Here is a 21,416-nt window from a genome sequence, read left to right as displayed (position 1 = left end):
TGTGCATGACTAATGAGTTCTGGCTGGCTCTGACAATTCTGGACATGCATAACTACATGAATAAGAGTACAATGACAGGAGACTGTGAAGGGAGAATAAGGGATGGCAAATGGTCCAGTTCAGATAGAATATAGAACGTGTCAGTGGAGATAATACGCAAGAACACCCTTTCTCTTTAGAGTAATATCCTATCTGGAGTAAATGTGTATACACACATGTGTATGTAACACAATACACAGACATATGTATATACATATAACACATACAACATACATGTAGATATACATATATAGATACACATACATGTAACTGTGTATAGTCAAACATAAATATAAGATATATTTAAATGTGTGTGTATATTTATGGGGATAGGATGGACAGGAAATGAAATAACTGCATTTTCTTTTCTCTATCATTTTCCCTGAAAGGTTCAAGAAGGCCTGACTTATATCCAAACATTGGAGCCTTTATGACTATAATTTTTTTTTTAAAATAAAGGCACCAAAAAAGAGACAAATTTGAATACATGCATGTATATTTTAAAATCTAACAAAGCTTTTATCTTACCATTTTCTTGAGCAAATACATTAATTATTAATAAAAATCCAAATTTCACATATTTCGATTACTGTTGAGGCTGACAAGACCATTAATTCAATATTTTCATTCCATAGTTGAAAGTTAATCTTTTTTTAAAAAAAACCTCTAAAATGTGAGCTTCTCACCCTAGCCCAATGACCCCTCTGCTCAGCCCTCTGATTGGTCTGACTATTGAATACCCCAGGCATTTTTTTTTTTGGCATTTTGTTTACACTCCAGGGAACACTTGAATTAATGAGTCTGCTCCCACCAATCAAGGCGCATACATCCGGAAGAGACAATTCAGGTCCTGGGAGCCCATCAGCTTTGATTTCAGTTTGGTGTTTCTGTTTTTCTGTCAGTGACAAAAGGGTCGATGGCATTGCCCTGGCAGAGTCTATCACCTCAGCTGAAACTTGAGACCTCGATCATCCCTCCCAATCTGCTGCTGCTGCCAGGAGGCACAGACTTGTGAGCCAAGTGCTATAATTTCTTTTAACAGCATCGAGATATCTCTGAAGGCATTCACAAGGGCCTTTTCACGCTAAATTAGAGCCAAGCATAGTAATCGCTTATTAGAAAGATAAAGCGGCCTCCAGCTCCAGGTACTTTGCTTTCATAAAACTCCCAGACACCCTGAGCAGTTGCCAACCAATGAGTAACACCCAATGAAACTGAGACAAAATGAATCTTTTTGATTCAGGGCCCTGTGCATTTGGCTAAATCTAAGCCTTTCTGTTACCTTTCCGGAAATGGGCTTCTCCAAAAGACCCTTGATTTCTTCCATGTGTACACTCCCACCTATGACTGCAGGCCCATCACACCATAGGACGTGTTTTATTTTTCTTGGAAAATTTATTTTATTTTCAATTCATGGAACAAGATAAGCATTGTCATAACACAGTACCATAAAAAAGATGATTGCATATGAAACTGCAAATCTACCATGTACAACTTGCTATTCCCTTCAAATATACAACAATGTTATCATGTAAATTTATTTTTTCCCCTTTTCCTTTCCTCCTTTCCCCCTCCCCCTAAAGATAGCTACCACTAGATACCACATATACATACATATATATGAATTATTGTATACTATTTAAAAAAATATTTCTACTTATCAGTTCTTTCTCTGGATATAGATAGTGTCTTTCTCATATATCCTTTATTTTTAATTAGGATGTGGTTTAACAAAATGATTTGGCCAAAAAACTCAGCACCATGTAGCCAACTCAATGAACTCCTCCACACATAGTTACCTAAGCTGATCCTCAAACAAAAAGCAATCTGTCACTAGCATAGAATTAAAACTTGTGGGACCTATAAGAGTGATGCCGTGAAAAGAAGCACTAGTTTTGGTATTGGGTAACCTAGCTTCAAATCTTGTCTCTGATGTTTGTGACTTAAGAGATGATGGGAAAGTTTCTCAGGCTTAAATCTCAGTTTCCTCAACTGTAAAATGGGAACATTTTACAAGCCCTGTCTCCCTCACAGGAATGCTGATAGGAAAGCACTTTGTCTAACTTACTGGCCTAAGAGGATCCTTGGACAAATCGTTAAACCTCTCTGGGCCTCAGTTTCCTCATCTATAAAATAAGGAGGGTTGAACTAGACAGCTTTGTGATGCATTTTAGCTCTAGAGTCTGTGAACCTAGGGTCCGCTTGATACCAGGATGAAAATGCCGGAGTTAGAAGCTAGATTGCAAATGAAAGAGTGCTTATGTCCATATAAACAATGACACAAACCACTTTCATTTCATTATTTCTTTTGATTCCTCAAAACCCATCATGTACTAAGTATGTATATACCCGTTGGATAGATATGGAAACCAGGGATCAGAATAGTGAGATGACTCGCTCACTCTGCATCTAACAAGTGACAGAAATAGAATTCAAACCCAGGCTTTATAATTCCAAGCCCGGTGCTATTTCTATTGTACTGGCTAATGAGCAGTATATGCCATGAGCTTCTGCCTAGCTGGTTAGCCAGGGCCAAGTCCATTTTTTTTTAAAGTAATGACTCCATGGATTGCAAACACACATAACCAAAGAACTTCTGAGCAATTGTGGCTGACTCCAAGGCATAGGGGTAACACTTCTTAAATTGGAGCTGCAATCTTTTCCAAGAGCGCACTCATACTGCTTTCTTAGAGTTCACTGCTTCCTGTCTCTCTGCCCAGAATTGAATAGAGGAAGAGACTGGGCTAGATCAAATTTGGGAAATTACACAGTGCCTTCAATGACTCCAAGATGCTCCTGGCTACAAACAGCTTTTCAAACACACACACACACACACACACACACACACACACACACACACACAACATCAGTGATGCTCTATAGCTGTGCATCATAAAACACCATGCTCTCAGAATTAAACCTGCATATGGTCAAAAGGACAAAGGAAAGCTGTGCGGTGGATGTAAGTATATTAAAGAATATCACCAAGGTTGACCTGCATGTGAGAAGTGATATAAAAAACCCCATCAAGAATTGGTATTAACTGGAAAACAAAATGAGCCAGTCAAATGGCAAGTGCTGCATTGGTACCCCTAGAGAACCACTGGTATGTTGCAAACACAAGGAGAAGAATAATAGCAATAACAGGGCACAGAGGGGTTGAAATCTGCCTGATGGCATCCACCTCCACCGTGTATACCCTGGTACCCATGCAATCATGGACCACAAAAGTAGCTGTTCAAGATATTCTGGACCCTATAGAGACATTTCACACTTCACCTACTCTAGAATATCATCCATTTCTTAGACGTTGTGGTTCTCATTTCCTATCTAGACTTCTTTCACTGAAAACAATACAGCATTGTTTACCCAAAAAAGCCCACCCATTTACAGAGTGAGCACCGACACATTTTCTTTGTTCTCCCCTATTTCTAAAATTTCCCACCTGCATCCCATTGTAAGTGACCATGCACAGGTATAGCCAGATAAGAAATGAACACCCCTTTTGGTCACTGAGCATTTCATAAATGCCCATGGTGAATCAGCACTGGATTGTCTTTTTTTTTCTTTTTCTTTTTCTTTTTTGTGATTGAGTTACTAGGAAAATTTGTCCAGTTAAATGGTCCTTGAAATCTCCAGTCTGTTTGAGTAGAGAAGGACTCTGACATTAAAGGGCTGGGCTATAAAATCAAGTGAAGTGGGATCCACAATGGGTGCCTGGAGACTAGGAAAAATTCTGTTCAGTTGAACATGCTGGGTGTCTGTGTTTGTGCCGGTCCTTAGAACTACAGGATTTTAGATGAAAAGGGACTTTGGAGATTCAATTCCATTCAATGAACATTACTTTTCAGGGACTCAGCTGAAAGGAAAGGACAACATTTAATTCAATTTGGTGAATGTTGATCAAGAACATACTATGTGCAAGATACCGTGCTAGGGATTCAAGATATAAAGAAATACATTTTCTACTCTCAGAGGTCTTAAATTTCCCTGGGAGATGGAGAGCAGGGATGTTTTATGTACACAAATGTGTTGAGGGAAATGGTAGGAGAAAGCATTGACAGTGAGGAAGAAGGATCTTAGGGAGTACTTAAAAGGCCAGGCTAAAGAATTCACAGCAGCTAGGTGGCACAGTGAATAGAGTGCATGGCTTGTAGTCAGGAAGACTCATCTTCCTGAGTTCAAAGCTGGACTCAAACACTCATTAGTTATATGACTCTGGGCAAGTCACTTAAACCTGTTTGCCTCAGTTTCCTCATCTGTCAAATGAGTTGGAGAAGGAAATGGCAAACCACTCCAGTACCTCTGCCAAGAAAACCCCAAATGGGGTTACAGAGTCAGACACCATTGACAGGACTAAACAATAACAACAAAAAGGAGTTTACATTTTATTCTATGGACAAACCACTGATGATTTTTTTTATTTTTGGGCAGGGCATTGAGGGTTAAGTGACTTGCCCAGGGTCACACAGCTAGTAAGTGTCAAGTGTCTGAGGCCAGATTTGAGCTCAGGTCCTCCTGAATCCAAGGCCAGTGCTCTTTCCACTGTGCTACCTAGCTGCCCCAACCACTGATGATTTTTGAGCAGGGTAGAGCCATAGACACTACTATGCCCTTCTAAGCAGTTATGGAGGATGGATTAGAGAAGAGAAAGGCTAGAAGCAAACATCCTGGCAGCAGGAGTTGGAATTATTCAAATAGTAAGTCACCTGACAAGGGAGATAGAAAAGGAGATAGAATGTGATCACTAAAATATAGATTATTCATGAGTAGTCATTGTTTCATTTGTTGTCTTTGTGTTGTTCCAAGTGCCTAGCATAGTGCCTGGCACATAGTAGGTGCTTAATATGTGTTGAATTATTTTAAAAAAAAGACTGTTCCTGTTCTCAAATTACTTAAAGCTGAGTAGTGAGATATGGGATGGAATAAGACACATAAATAAGCAAATATCCAAGGAAGCTATAAGAAGCATATAAACAGAGTGTCATGAGGACCTAGGAGGGGGTGAATTCATGTGGTTGGGGTGGGAGGGGATCAGAGGAGGACTCTGAAGGAGGTGTCATCCAATCCAGACATGGAAGGTTGGGTAGGGTTTTGACAGAGGAGATTTAGGGGGAGGCATTTCAGGCAGAAGGAAAAGTACCAGTAAAGGGTAGAGGTGGGAAAGCAGAGGGGACCTGTAGGGAAGTAATGGGAGGCAAGAGTGGAAATGTTGGTTGGGGTCATATTATAAGGGTTCTTGAATACCTGACCTAAGATTCTGTTGGGGGAGGGAAAGTAGAAAGAGCCCTGGATTGAGAATGGGGAGGACTTGAATCCCCAGATCTGGTATCTACTCTTGGTGTGATCTTGGGCAAGTGACTCCCCTAGTGTGGGCCTCAGTTTCCTCATTGATAAGATGATATGTTTTACTAGATGGCCTCAAAATTCTTCTGGCTCTAAATGTATTATTATCTTATAACCCTCTGATTTCCGAGGTCCCTTCTAGCTCTAACTCCTATCATTCTATAACTTTATTTAGAAGATAACGAGTAGTTCAGAATATTTTTTGAGTCAAGGGTGAGGTGATAAGGACTGTCCACTAGCAAAACTACCATGACAACATTCATGGGATGGATCATATGGGGTCACCAGCTGTTTCAGACAAGAGGGAATAAATGAGGAATTGTGTTAGGGTCAGGGTGGTTGAAGGAGCCGGCACAAGAGGCATTTGAATAGGATGTGGCATTACTCAATTCACTTTGCATTTATTAAGCCAGTACTCTGTGCATGGTGCTGAGCCAGGGGTGGGGGTGGGGCACAGATCATGAGGAATCTAGTTTAGCTGGAGCATGGGCTTCATGAAAGTGAGTGACATGAATGAAAACGGAAGGGTAGGATGGCACCGGATGACGAAGGTCCTTCAATGACAGGCAATGCAGTCTGAGTTTTATTCTGTGGCCAATAGTTAGTTGCTGAAGTTTCTTTGAGCAGATGAGTGACAGGGTGAGATCCATGCATAAAGATTAGTCTGGCAGACGTTTGAAAGGTAGATCAGAGGGGGAAGAGAATTTAGCCAGGAAGGCTCATTTTGAGGTAATTCTGTAATCATCTAATGGGTAGTAATGAGGACAATGAGAACAAGAATGAGAGATGGATATGAGAGATGTCTTAGGGGTCAAATGAGCAGGATTTAGTAACTGATTGGCTATGAGAGGTGAAGGAGAGGGCTGAGAACCTTCTTTATGGATACGGCTCTAGCCACTAAATGCTGTCCTAAAAATAGCTTTGGGGTTGTCATAAGAACATCTCAGAGTAAGTGCTTAATATGTACTTGCTGACTGACTGACAATTATGTTTTTATGAAGGGGAAATAGCACTGACTCTGGAGTTAGAGGACCCGGGTTCAAATATTCGCTAACGTACTACCTGCATGACCTTGGGCAATTCACAACCTCCCTGGGCAATAGATTCTTCAACTGCAAAAAGAAGGAATTGGACTGGATGGCTTTCCTGCTACATATCCATGATGTTATGATCCTAAGGTGGGGAAGTACAAGTATTATTATTTTTACTTTACAGCTGAGGAAACTGAGGCCCAGAGAGTTGAAACATCTTTCACAGGATCGTACAGCAAGTAAGGGCATATCTAGGAACTGAACCAAGGTCTATTCTGACTCTAAGCCCAGCATTCTTTCCAGCAAGCCCCATTGCCTGCACAGAAGAGTGCACATTTTGAACGACAACAATTTGGTATTTATTAAGCACCTACTATGTGTCAGGCACTGTGTTGCTGGGGATACAAAGAAAAGCAAGAGACAGTCCCTGACCTGCAGGAACTTATAATCTCTTACCAATATGACATACAGATAAGAACAGTTTGTCATTGTCCCATCATTTTTAGTCATGTCTGACTCTTCATGACCCCATTTGGGGTTTTCTTGGCAAAGATACTGGAGTGGTTTGCCATTTCCTTTTCCAGATGAGGAAATGAAGCAGATAGGGTTAAGTGACTTGCCCAGGGTCACACAGCTAGTAAGTGTCTGAGGTTGGATTGGAACTTGTGAAGATGAGTCTTTCTGACTAGAGGCTCCAAACTCTATCCACTATGCCACCTAGCTGCCAGATGATCATCAGCATGTATCTGAAAATAATCTGCCCTATTAAGCAGACTAGTTGGCTTAGTGAATAAAGATGACCCCTGACTGAGAAAGAACCTTGGTTCAAATTCCACCCATGGAATATTCTGCCTGTGTGGCTTGTGACAAGTTTCTTAAGTATTTAATAAATCCTTTTTTTTCTTTTATTCATTCATAAAATGGCCGCTACAGTCTATTCTGTTGGAAAAAATTATCTGGTAACACAGCCAAGGAAGCAGTTGGGCTATTGCAGCAGGCAGGCAGGCAGCAGCTGCTGCTAACATCCTTAATCAAGGGAACCCTGCTCTCCTATCCTGAGGCTTTCTGCAAGCAGTAGATAGAAGCTGGGAGACCTAGAACAACTGGAATGATATCCCTAAGCTGGTTCTCATAGTGAATTTTCAGAGATGATTGTCTTGACAGGAGACTGAAAAGAAGACAGGTAAGATGAAACCTCCATGGGTCGAAAGAGTGAAATTCTGGAAAGTCTGGTAACTTGGGCAGCTTTCCCTGTTTCTCTGTGTTCCCTTGGGCTGAAAGATGATTCTGTATTACAGATGGACAGTCAGGGATGTGCTAGAGTTGGTTGTTAAACATTTACCAGCATACCGATGGACTGACACCTCTGTCTTTGACAATACCTTCCCTAGTCTTTGAGTCATGCCTGAGTCTGAAGGCACATAGGGATCTGGTAGTTAGAGGCCATGAGACTTTTATATTATCAAGATAAAAACAGTTTTACTAAAACTGGCGTTCCGTGGCAGTGGAATCAATAGTCCTGGGTTCAAAATCTGATTTTGATAATTAGATGTGTGAAGGTGGGTGAGTCACTACATTTATAAACCTTAGTTTCCTTGTCTATAAAATGGGAAAAATTGACTACCCCTCTTACAGGGTTGTAGTCATTGCTTATGTTATAGAAGCGAGTTATCGCTGTAAGAAGGTAGTGGCTTGCATAGCAGGGAAGAAGTCTTCAACTGACTAAGCACATTAGGTGGTGATTCCTGTTCAGGGCTGAGTAGGAACAGATGCCGCCTGAAGGGTATTATGACTCAGACTTTAAATGTGAAGGGAGAAAAGCAAACCAAGACAAAGGTCTAGGTGAGCCAGGAATTCGATAAAGCAAGGCCGTTCCAATGTTGGAAATTAAACTAACCTCTACCAAACAAATAAGTCAAGCCGATAGTGTCTCCATGGGAAATGGAGCTACTTAGTGGGAAGATTACCGTCTACCTAGGGACACTACCATCACTGTAGGAGGACGCTGTCTCCTGAGGGACCTCAGTCTTTCTTTGGGTAATCTTGAGCCCCTTCTTCCCTCAATCCCTTCCTTCCCTCTTTGCTCAATAAGCTGCAGCTGTACTATGGAGCTGGTTTTAATGGGGCCTAAACGCTCGGTTCAGCTGGAAAGAGTCTGAGATAAGAGTTCCTATCCCCTCCCCCCTTTTCATCTTCAAAAAGAATTAAGAACACACAGGTGCACAGCCCCAAGGCTAGTGCCAACTTGGTGTGTCTTTAAACCAGCAATGGCTGCCTGCCCAGTAGGGTGGCCCTCAAACTGGTGACATTTCTCTCAATTAGAGATTCATTAGAGTCAACCAGCTACTCCTTTATAATGCAAATACCTTGGGGGTCTAGTCCTCTCAGAACAGGAGAATTTAATGGGCTTGCTTTTCTAGACCAGCCCAACCTAAGGGCATAGGTGTTTGAGCTGAAGTGAAGAACAGTTTAGAAACCCTAGTTCTGCAGAGGGTGGGATTGTAGGCCTGGCAACTGCAGGGTAGAGCTGTGGGCAGCCAGAAGATAGGGAGAGGAAGGACTAGGGTTGAGTGTAAAATGATGATGATATATGCATTTTATAGTACTTTAAGGTTTGCAAAGAACTTTACCAATATAATTTCATTTGCTGTTTGGGTTTTGACAGCTCAGAGTGAGTGTAAATAACAATTGTTTCTGTTCTGGCCAGAAACTCTGAGCATCTTCCCATCCCAGACTGATTCTTTTGTGAAGGCAAACTAGACCATTTTTTGCCTCAATTCTTACCTATCCTTAATCACTAAATGGGTGTTGCCTCAGAGAAACTGAGACCAGGGGAGACCTTAGCTTAAAAAGGCCAGGGTCGGGGCAGCTAGGTGGTATAGCGGATAAAGCACTGGCCCTGGATTCAGGAGGACCTGAGTTCAAATGCGGCCTCAGACACTTGACACTTACTAGCTGTGTGACCCTGGGCTAGTCACTTACCCCTCATTGCCCTGCAAAAAATCAAGCCAAAACAAAAAGACCAGGGTCTGCCACTGCATCTGAGGCCATCACCAGTCATCCTGACCCATGTCTTACCATTGGACTCAGATGACTGGAGGAGATGGTGAGGCTAATGACTTTGCACAGCTCTGCCTCACTTAAATCCAATTCACTTCCAAGTCATAACATAACCCTTCTGATGTCATTAGTTCTCTTTTGATGATGAAGGAGCAACAACAGTCTCAAAGTCATTTCATCTTTCACCCACATAACAACCCTGTGAGGGAGGGGCTATTAATATTCCCATTTTACAGGTGAGAGTCATTCTACCTATGTTTACTTCCTAATAGGACATTTTACTTATTTTGCAGCTTGGAGCAGGACTTCTCCAGCCATTGGTGGTCCTGGATTCCATTTTATTCAGTTCAACAAATATTTATAGAGCGCCTCCTACGGATCAGTTCCCCTGCATGGCATGTCAACAAAAATAATCTATTACCAGTCTGAACACTGGAAGATTTTCAGCTCTAGCCAACCACTATTACCAGTAAATTAATTCCCCTTCTCTTCCCCAAGCTGACCTTCCTGCCAATCATGTATAAGAGAACTACCTCTGGAAAAAATAAGAAATAAGCCTAATGGGAAACCTGCATGTTTTCACTGCTTATCCCAGTTGTTGCTGTCAAAGGAAGGTTTTCAAGTCAGTAAAGGAGTTGATGTGAAAAGCAGATTGGACAGATGGAAAGGAGGGCATTTTTATTTTTTTTATTTTTTAAGGAGGCTGGGTAGGAAACAGACCAGCCAGTTCAGGGAAGAAAGGAAAAAATCCAGAAATGCAAACAAAAATCAGACCAAAAGAATACAAGTAAATGGAGAACCTATAAAGGGATGATGTTGGTTAAGGAACTGGAAAAAGGAAAAAAAAAAGAAAAAAAGGGGTGAGAAAATGAGAAAGATAATAACAACTCCAATTGCATAGTGCTTTAAGATTTACAAAGCTCTTTACCCAAAATGGCGCTCGGAGGTGAAACAGGAAGCTGTTATCAAGCATGTTTTGGAGGTATAGAAAGTGAAAGACATAGAAAGTGACCTTCCCAAAGATATACCATTAGTGAGTTGTGGAGGTAGGTCTTGAGGCCAGGATTTCTGAATCCAAATTGGAGTGTTCTTTCTTTTATGCAATACTGTTTATAAGAATTACAATGAATATTTTAAAAAGCACTTTTCAAAGCCCTTTCACAGATATCAAGAATTGTTCAGTTTGTCTTCTAGTCCTGGCTTTGGACAAGTTACTTAAACTGGCCAGGACTCAATTTCCCTATGTGTAAAATCAGCAAATTTGACCAGGACTTAAGACCACATATATTATGACTCCAAGTCTAGTACTTTTTCCACTATTGAACTTGAGTATTGGTCCCGTTCAAGTCTTACAATCTATGAAAGAAGGCATTGAGGAGATATGCTCTTGTGACAGCTCACTGGCCTTATGTCCATCATCCAGAGGCAATTCAGAGAATCTCATTGGTGGGTGAGGTGCAGGGGAAAGAGCTCCCTCTCCTTTTGCAGATCCCAGGACCACTATAACCTTCTTCTCTCTCATAATTATTGTCTATTTATTTTAATCTTCCCTGGGAATCCTAGATTCCACAGATATTCCTTTTGTTGTTTAGTTGTGTCCATCTGTCTTTCATTTGGAGTTTTCTTGGCAAAGATGCTGGAGCGGTTTTGCCATTTTCTTCTCCAGCTCATTTTAGAGATGAGGAAACTGAGGCAAACAGGATTAAGTGACTTGCCCAGGGTCACAAAGATAGTAAGTACCTAAGACAGATTTGAGGAGTCAGGAGTCTTCCTGACTCCAGGCCCAGTACTCTATCTACTGATAGAGCCACCTAGCTGCCCTCAGATATTCTTAGATCTCATAAAATACTTCAAAGATAACATTCCATTCACATGTATAATCAATAAATATTAAAAAAAATATTTTGGTAACTTTTTTTTTTAAGAATAACATTATACTTGACTTTGGGTTTCCAAAGTTGAGAGAAAGGTGTGGCATAGCGGGTAGAACAATGTCTTGGAGTTCCAGGACCTTGATTGTACAGTAGTCTTAATCCCTTCACTGACTATATATAAACTCTCTGAGCTTGTTTCCTCACTTCTAAATGGAAAATAATCATATCATTCTGACTACCTCATAGGTTTATTGTGGGACCTGAATGAGAAAATATAAGAAAAGTCTTTGTAAAGTATTATATAAATATTGGCTATTATTACAAGTAATAGAAATTCCAAAATATTTATTAGAAAATAATGTTATTACAAATAATAAGTCTCAGGTTCTAAGGGAGTTGCCACTTGGAAATAGGATAGAAGCATGTAATCCAACTGAAGGAAAAAATGGAAAAGAGAAAACATGGAAGATTTAAGAAAAAGGTGTCAAGCTCCCATATCACCCTCAATTCCCTCCCCTTTTGATGTTAAAAGGCTCCGTCTAAAGGAAGAAGGAAACGATGCTTTCAATCATTTTAATTATTTTTTACATGTAACAACTGCATGGAGATATTCGGAGATGACACATGACTGGGTCAGGTACCTCGACTCATTAATAATCTATGCTGGTTTCATTGCTTCTTTGGTGGGAGATCTTGTCAAAGCTGGGTTGGACTGTAATGCTTTTGTGTTTATGAAATGCCTGGGGCCTTTTATATGAAAGACATTTTCCACCTTCAAAATATTATTATGGTTATTAGGCAGCCGTGAGGTTAACCTACTTCAATTTATTCCATTCACAGTTACCAAGAAAGACCTGCCACCTCTCATTCTTTCCTTTCCTCCCTCCCCTTCCTACCCACCTCAGGCCAAACACACAAAAACTTGTGCTGAGAAAAGTAGCCACAATAGGGTCCTTTGTGATTCAGATGTTGAGACAGAGATATAAAGAGAGTTGGCCATTTCCAATCGCCTGTCCCATAGGCACCTCAAATTTAGTATGGCTTTAACAGAACTCATTAGTTTCCTCTTCCCTTTCCTCTTCCTTACTTCCCTATTTTTGGCAAGGGAGCCACTGTCCAGCAGGTCACCCGGGTTTACAACCTCATCATAAAAAACCTCTTTGATTCTTCACTTCCCTTATTCCAGACAGCCAATCATTTGACAAGTCTTGTAATTTCTACCTCCAAAACACCTCTCTCACCCATCCATTCCCTTCTTTTTACTCACACAGTCACAATTTTCACATAGGTCCTCCTCACCCGGACTATTGCAATAAGCTCCTAATTGATCTCCTTGCTCCTATCCCCTTTAAAGTTGTCAGTGATTTTTCTAAAGCACATGGGTCTGATCATGGCCTCTCTGACTCAATAAGCTCCAGAGGCTATCTTTTACCTCTTGGATAAAATATTAACTCCTCTGTTTGGCACTTAATGCCCTTCATAACTTGTCTCCAATACACCTTTCCAGGTTCATTAGTGCTTTTCATGTACTCTGTGATCCAGTCAAACCTGCTTTCTTGCTAATACTCACACCTGACTTTTCATGTCCCAGATCCATGCATTGTACAGGTTGTTCTCCATGCCTGGAATGCACTACCTCCTTACCTCCACCTTTTAGAATTTTTAGTTTCTTTCAAAGCTCAGCTCAAATGTCACCTCCTACATGATGCTTTTTCTGAAAACTCTAGTTGCTAGTGTCTCTTCCCCCTGCCTCCCCACCCCAACCAAATCGCTGTTTATTAATTCTGTATGTGCTTAATGAGCACCTATCAAATAGAGTGTGAGCTTAGTAAGGGCTAGAACTGGTCTGTTTTGTCTTTGTATTTTCAGTGCTTAGCACAGTGGCCTGGAAAGTAGTAAGGGTTTAACAAATGCTCTCTGTTTTCTTCCCCCTCTCCATCTCCATCTGTTTGTTTCTTTCTCTTACCAACTTGTCTTTTTTGTTTTTTGCAGGGCAATGAGGGTTAAATGACTTGCCCAGGGTCACACAGCTAATAAGTGTCAAGTGTCTGAGGCTGGATTTGAACTCAGGTCCTCCTGAATTGAGGGCCGGTGCTTTATCTACTGTGCCACCTAGCTGCCCCCCTGTTTCTCTCTCTTTCTGTCTCTCCCTCGCTTTCTGTCTCTCCCTCCCTCCCTCTCTGTCTCCCTTTCCATCTCTTTCTTTCTTTCTTTCTTTCTTTCTTTCTTTCTTTCTTTCTCTCTCTCTCTCTCTCTCTCTCTCTCTCTCTCTCTCTCTCTCTCTCTCTCTCTCTCTCTGTCTCCCCCATCTATCCTATGTAGCTAATACAAAATTTTAAAAAATAATAATAAACATTTTTTATTTAAAGTTTGAGTTCCAAATTCTATCTCACCTTCCCTTCCTTCCCTCTCCTCTCCCTGAGGCAGTAAGCAATAAGATATAGGTTATACATGTGCAATTATATAAAACATTACTATATTAGTCATTTTGTATAAGAAAACTTGAATAAAAGAAAAAATGAAAGTGAAAAGTAGCATGCTTCAGTCTATGTTCAATCAATATCAGTTCTTTCTTTGGAGGTGGATAGTATGCTTCATCATTAGTCCTTTGGAATTGTCTTGGATCATTGTATTCCTGAGAATTCTTGCCATTCACAGTTCCTCATCAAATAATATTGCTGTCTCTGTGCACAATGTTATCCTGGTTCTGCTCACTTCACTATACATCAATTCATCAGTCTTTTCAGGTCTTTCTGAAATCATTCTATTTGTCATTTCTTATGACACAAAACTATTACATCACCATCATATACCACAGCTTATTTAGCCATTCCCCAATTGATGGGCATTCCTTTGATTTCCAGTCCTTTGCCACCACAAAAAGAGCTGCTATAAATATTTTTGTACAAATAGATATTTTTCTCCCTTTTTGTATGTCTTTGAGATATAAACCTATTAGTGGTATTGCTAGATCAAAGGGTCTTCACTAATAAATGATTTTTGATTGACTTGATGCACCAAGTTGTTGGGGTAGAGCATTGGCTTGAGAACTAGACCACCTAATCTCTGGGCTTCAGGTTTCCCCTTTTAAATACAATCTGATCTGACAAGCATATATTAAGTACCTACTATTTCCAAGACATTTTATCTCCCATCACTAATCTTTTGCACATGTTATACCCTATACCTGGAACACTCTACCTCCCAGCTTCCAACTCTTAGAACCTCTGGATCCCTTTAAGACTCAGCTCAAGTCCAGGAGGCCTTGCCTGGTCCCTCCCAAGGTACAAGGTCAATTTCTAAATTATATTCCATCCATTCTGTATTCATCCTTTATGTATCAGTTCACTTCAATGGCATTTCTGCCACTAGAATATAAGTTCCTTTTCTTGAATGTCTAGTGCTTAGATAGAGCCTGGCACATAGTAAGCACTTCATAAATGCTTATTGATTAATTGTCAAGTGTTGGGGATAAAAAGACAAAAAAAATTCCATGTATTCTTCAATCTAAAGATCCTCCATCTTCTGACTCCAGAAATTTTCTGGCTTTTATCCAAGCCTGGAATGTTTTCCCTCTTCATTGCTACCTCCAGGCCTCCCTGGCTCTCTTCAAGTCTCAATTAAAATGTCATCTTCTACAGGAAGTCTTTCCCAATCCATCATAGCTCTAGAGCCTCCCCTCTTTTAAAAATTTCCTGTTTTTTCCTGTATATAGATTCTTTGTATCTATTTATTTGCTTGTAACCCTCATTAGGTTGTGAACTGCTTGAAACAGGGACTGTCTTTTGCCTTTTTTACGTCCATGATATTCAACACAGTGCTTCACATATAGTTGGTCCTTATTAAGTGTTTATTGACTGACTGATATAAAAAAAAATGATGTCCAGAGGATGGAGCCCAAGATAAAATGGAGACCATGACAGATAATGATTCATTGTAGGAACTTGGTATATTTAGGCTAAAAAGGGTAGATTTAGGAGTTGGGGAGAGCAACATTATATTCTTTAAGTATCTGAAGGATTACCATGTGGATGAGGTATTACATTTGTTCTTTAAAGTTCCAGAGGGATGAATGGGTGGAAATTCTAAAGAATCATCTTTAAGTTAAAAGAAAAGAAAACAAAAACCCACCTAACAATTAGAGCTATCCAAAAGTGGAACAGGAAGTAGGGATTTCCCCATTAGTATAGATCTTCTCATGAAGGTTGTGTCTGCCTGTTCAGGTTCAGGCTGGAATAGATGACCTCTGAGACCACTTCTAACTCTGACATGGTAGGATTTTGTGATAGGATAGTACAGAAGACCCAGTCCCATGTCTAAGGAGCCCTCAAGGTTTACAATTCTAAGTTTCTAATGATTCTGCTCTTGAATATACCCCTAAGCCCTCCACACATGGCCAGAATATAATCTCCCTTGCAGACCTATAAACCAATTCTCAAATATTCCTAGAAAAGCCTGGCACAGCTATGTTTTTCCAAAGGGTCAAACTTCCCTATAGTATCACAACTTGGAAATGATCCCATTTCTCTGAAGTTAAAAGAAAATGCTTTGAAAATGGTTCTGCAACTGTTTTGGGGTTTTATTTTGTTTTGTGTTTTGACTGGACATGGGATAGTGAGATGAAAGTGGTTTCTGGGAAGTTCCCTTGGTAGCAATTTTCCCTATATGGACACCATTTTACTGAGTAGTACAATTTATTGAGTACTATATACTCAAGTGAGTCCTTAATTGTCTCATAGAGATCCAGGGTCATCATATTTAGAGCTAGAAGAATCCTTCATGAATGACCCATCATTTTACAGATGAGGAAACTGAGGCTGAGAGATGGGGGTGGGGGGAAGGAGAAGACTTATTCAAGCCACAGAAATGAGATTCAAAACCAGGTCCTCTGATAACTAACTCTAATATTCCTTCCATTATCTCAAATCTCCTCCAGTCCAGTACTTTTCTCTAACTGCTTTGTAAGTATAAATCTTGTAGATGATAAGCTTCTCTACTAAAGTGGCTTCTCATATCATTCTTCTACATCTCTTCTACAACACTTATTAGAGCATGTAGTAAAGACTATGTGTTAGCAAGCAATTTTTTTTTTACAATCACAGGTCACATTTTTTTTTTAATAACCATAGGTCACAATTATGTTCTGCTCTATAGTTTACAGAGCACTTTGCTTATAACACCCTGTGAGGTAGAAGCACTATTGTTGCCATTTCAAAGGAGAAGAAATTGAGACTAAAAGAGGAAACAGCTTTCCAGAGGTAGTATAGGTAGTGAGAAGGAAAGCTAGAAGGTGAGTACAGACATTCTGATTCTGATTTGAATCTTAGACTACACTCAAATACAAGGATTCCTTCAGAAGAGATGGCTATGTTGTAGTGGAAAGAGGCCTACATTTACCATTGGAAGACAGGTTAAATATCTGTTCCTGCTGCTTATTGGCTGTGAAACAAGGCAAGTTATTTTGCTTCTCTTTTAATTTTTGTTTTCTCATCTGTACAAGGGGATGATAATGCCTGTCCTAATCAATGCATCTAAGATAACAAGGGAAGCTGTTGGTCAATGCATTTCTTTTTCCTCCATTCTCTATGATAAGGGTCTGATATCTAAGATATATAAGAAGATCCATTTTCCAATGGATTAGTAGTCAAAGGATTTGAACAAACATTTCCCCTGTAAAGAATTAATTGTGATTTGGGGTTTTCATAACCCTATCTTTGCTTCGCTATGATCAGACTGAAAAAATGTAAGCTTAAAAATCTAAGAGAGCATGGGTGTATACTTTGGGAGATAATTGAACAAACAAGAGGAACTCTGACCACAGGGAACATTTATTGAAACTAAGTAAGTAGCCTTCCTCTAATAGCTTTCCCACGCCCATGTGGGTCTGGCTAGATTATAATGGGGACAGCCCTTGTGGGTGTGCTGAGCCAATTGGAGACTCAGCATGGCTAAGAACCACCTTTCCTCTTCCTGTGGAAAAGTCAGTTAGATACAGTTGAGTTTCAGTTAGAGGGTGAGAGGAGTTAGGAATAAAGGCAGCTAGAGAGGGTTCTGAGGGAAACAGGGAAGGAAGGCAGACATTTTAGAGGAGCTGCTGGTGTTTGACCTTCAGACGAAAACAGACGAGACTGCATAGCTGATTCTCCTTAAAGCTACAGATTTTGGGTGTGGTGAGTTTTTGTTTCATTTTTGAGGCAAAGCTAGTTCTTTGGAGTTGGCTGGGCTGGAGGCAGGTTCAGGTGCCTGGGGCCTTTTTACCCCAGAGATTTGTACATTGTTTCTAGTTCTATTAATCTCACTTGTGTGATTCAGATAGTGTTTTAAATTTGTTCCCATTAATAAACCTGTTTTGTCTTTGAATGAGGCTGTTTCTTTTCTTACCCAATATTAAGGCGAACCACCCAATGAACTCTTCCCATACTAAATATGGCCCTTACAACCCCCAACTTGCTAGCTATTAGCAGGCATAAGAAAGATTGTTCCAAATTACTGATAATAACAGAAAGGTGAATCAAAACAACTATGAGGTTTCACTTTGCTTTTAGCAAATTGTCAAAGGTGACAGATGGAAACAGACAATGTTGGAGGTGCTGTGGAAAGACAGACATGTTAATAGAGTGGTGGAGGTGTAAATTGGTCCAATCATTCAGGGAAACAATCTGGAGTTATTTAAATTATTTTTTTAGCATGTCCATAACCTTTCACCTAGAGATTTTGTCACTAAGTGTATACCCTAAGGAGTCCACACAGAGAAAGTTGTTGTTGTTCAGTCATTGTGACACGATTTGGGGCTTTCTTGGCAAGTATATTGGAACAGTTTGCCATTTCCTTCTCCAGCTCATTTTACAGATGAAGAAATTGAGGCAAAAAGGGTTAGGTGACTTGCCCAGGGTCACACAGCTAGTAAGTGTCTGAGGTCAGATTTGAACTTAGGTCCAGGCCACCTAGCTGCCTGAGAGAAAGTAAGGCACATACAAAAAGTACTGCTATGAGTATTTTAGAGAGAAAGTAAGGTACATTAAAATAATGACAGCAATGATTTTTGTTGTAGCAAAGAATTGGAAATAAAGTAGATGCTTATTAATTGGTGAACTGCCAAATAAAGTATAGTACATGGATGTAATAGAATGTTATTGAATCATAATAATGGATATGAATATTATAGAGGAACATAGTAACACATATTTGAACTTATACTGAGAGAAACAAGCAGAACTAGGGAAATAATTTAGATTAATAATGGCTACGTAAATGAAAAGAACTACAAAAGATGAAAGTGAATGCTGTATCATTATAATCAACCAGTGATCATTTATTAAGTATCTACTATGCACCAGACTCTGTACCTAGATGCTGGACGATTGACCCTTGAGGGATAAGAGAAGAGATTAAAAAAAAAAACAGTCCCCCTCCTTTCACTGCATATATGGGGACTATAGACATGGAACATTGAAATTGCTGTGAGACCTGGGAAAAAGCAGGTGCTTACTAATTGGGGCATAGCTGAAAAAATTGGAGTATGTGAAAGTAATGGAATATTATTGTATAAAACAATGAATATTAGGAATTCAGAAAAACACAGCAAGACTCATATAAAATAATGCAGAAGAAAACAGAGACCAAGAGGAAAATATACATAATTAATAGATTAATACAAATAAAAACAACACTAAAAGGCAGCTGATCTGAGATGAATTTCAATGAACAATTTTGGTCACAGGAACAAATAAAACATCTCTTCTCTGGGTAGAGAGCTGGAAGACTATAGGTATGGAATGTTACAAAACCTTCAACACAGTGGTTGTTTTGTCATTTTGTTTTGCTGAACATTTTTTCTTTTGCTACAAGGGAGTATTCATTTGTGGGAGAGAGGGTATATTGGGAGATGATATAAAAAAACAAAGGGCATTTATAATATATTTTTTTCAATCTAAGGTGCTAGCAGTTTTTTAATCCATCCATCCTTTCTTCCTTCCTTCCTTCCTTCCTTCCTTCCTTCCTTCCTTCCTTCCTTCCTTCCTTCCTTCCTTCCTTCCTCCCACTCTTTGTCCCTCCCTCCCTCTCCCTCTTTCTCTCTTTTCCCCTTTATCTTTTTCTCTCTCACTCTTTCTCTTTGTCTCTCTCTCCCTTTCTTCCTGTCTCTCTTTCTCTCTTTTATTTTCTTTCCTTCTTTCTCTCTCCTTCCTTCCTTGCCTCCTTCCTTCCTTCCTTCCTTCCTTCCTTCCTTCCTTCCTTCCTTCCTTCCTTCCTTCCTTCCTTCCTTCCTTCCTTCCTTCCTTCCTTCCTTCCTTCCTTCCTTCCTTCCTTCCTTCCTTCCTTCTTCCTTCTTTCTTTCTTTCTTTCTTTCTTTCTTTCTTTCTTTCTTTCTTTCTTTCTTTCTTTCTTTCTTTCTTTCTTTCTTTCTTTCTTTCTTTCTTTCTTTCTTTCTTTCTTTCTTTCTTTCTTTCTTTCTTTCTTTCTTTCTTTCCATGACTTCTTTAGTGGATGGCACTCCCGAAGAAGAAAATTTCCTTAATTGATGTACACCAGCAACTACTCAACTCAGTAGTCGAGAGTTGAGTAGTCTTAGAGAGTTGCCTGTGGCCCATGAAAACTAAACAACATATTCAGGTTCACATGCAGTATTTTCAGGTTTTCGTAATTCCCCAAAATGATTCTCTATCCACTATGTTATGCTTTATCTTAATAATGATCCCATTATGAGGAGCTAGAACATGAGGATATTATTAAAAAATAAGGCCTGAAGTTTATGACACATTCATTTATGCAGTACAGGTAAACATAGGACTTTTCCTTTTAAACTGGAAGCATTTAAAAAAATATATAGTTCTGTCTTTAATGTGGCTGAGAAAGATGTAACATCATGATCTTGGAACCATCAGAATTTCAAGTTGCATAAGCCCCCAGATCAAGAGCTGGAACTCCAGAGACCATCTAGTCCAACCCTTTCATTTAACATATTGGGAACCAATGCCCAGGATTTACTCAAGGTCACAAAGTAAGTGACCAAGCTGAGATTAAGAACCCAGGTCCTCCCATCCCAGAGCTAATGCTTTTTCCCACTGCATCACACCAAAAGGGTGATGGAAAGATACATTGGTTGGAGTAAGTAGACTGATGAATATGAACAACAATGAATCACATGCTTGAAGTTATATCAAAGACATTGAAGACACATATGCCCAGAATAACCCTGTAGTGAAAGTAGAAATGACAGATGGCATTGGACAACTTGAGGACTGGACTCATGTTAATGGCTATTAAAAGGAGCAGAGGAAGTGTATTGGATGGATCTTCTCAGGAAAGAGCCTGGTACAATAGAAAGAACATTCAATTTTGAATCAGAGGACTTGGTCCAAACACTAGCTCTGCTACATACCATGTGACCTGTGGGGAAGTACCTTAACCTCTGCAGAGGCATCAGTCTCTCAAGTCCCTTTCAGAACTCAATCTATGAGTCAATGACTAGATTCCTGCCAAGGTCCCATATAGCTCTAAATCTATGAGCCTTTGAATTGTGGAAAGAAAGAGGAAAAACTGCACAAGATAACAAGGCATACTTCACTGACAATCTGCATCAATGAGAGAACATTCTTAACAATGGGATTATGGGTCTAGCCAAATAGTTGTTTTTTTTTTTTAATGTACTCTTTGTGGGAGGTGAAGGTTATTTTTCAGCTCCTTCTCACCTGCCTTCTGCTTTGATTCCCTGAAGATGGGAAGAAGTATTTCAGTTATTCAACTCAACAAATAGCCATGAGTTCCATGTACTTGAGAAGCTAGGAAGCAGGCCTGACAATGAATATAATATAACCACCACAGCCTTTCCCAGGGGATACTGAGTGTGGACACTTGCCTAAGGTCTCTTGCCTTGGGAAGCCATCTCTGACAGATACTTTAGCAGTGATTCAGAAGTGGGTGGGTCAGGGGGAAGGGAGAGACAAAGGCAGTACTAATAGGCAGTACTGAGAGTGATAACTCATATAGAACCTTATAATTTAGATCTCAAAGGGATCTGAGTGATGACATGATCCAATCCCCCCCCCTTTTTTTAACAGATTAGGAT

At 39.9% G+C, this 21,416-nt stretch overlaps 1 protein-coding gene across 1 annotated transcript in view; it reads right to left on the bottom strand.

Annotated features, from left to right (window-relative positions):
* Positions 1-21,416, bottom strand: part of CLNK (cytokine dependent hematopoietic cell linker) — a 216,025-nt gene that overhangs the window by 144,546 nt on the left and 50,063 nt on the right. The window contains exons 5-6 of the mRNA XM_043972224.1: positions 1,322-1,386; positions 984-1,123 (exon numbers count right to left, since the gene is read on the bottom strand). Of these exons, the coding sequence (XP_043828159.1) occupies positions 984-1,123; positions 1,322-1,386 (205 nt within the window). The remainder of the gene's footprint in view (positions 1-983; positions 1,124-1,321; positions 1,387-21,416) is intronic.

This window comes from Dromiciops gliroides, chromosome 6 (assembly GCF_019393635.1).
Source record: "Dromiciops gliroides isolate mDroGli1 chromosome 6, mDroGli1.pri, whole genome shotgun sequence".
NCBI lineage: Eukaryota > Metazoa > Chordata > Mammalia > Microbiotheria > Microbiotheriidae > Dromiciops > Dromiciops gliroides.
The sequence above is the reverse complement of the archived record's forward strand: the minus strand, read 5'-3'. Positions and strand labels throughout refer to the sequence as shown.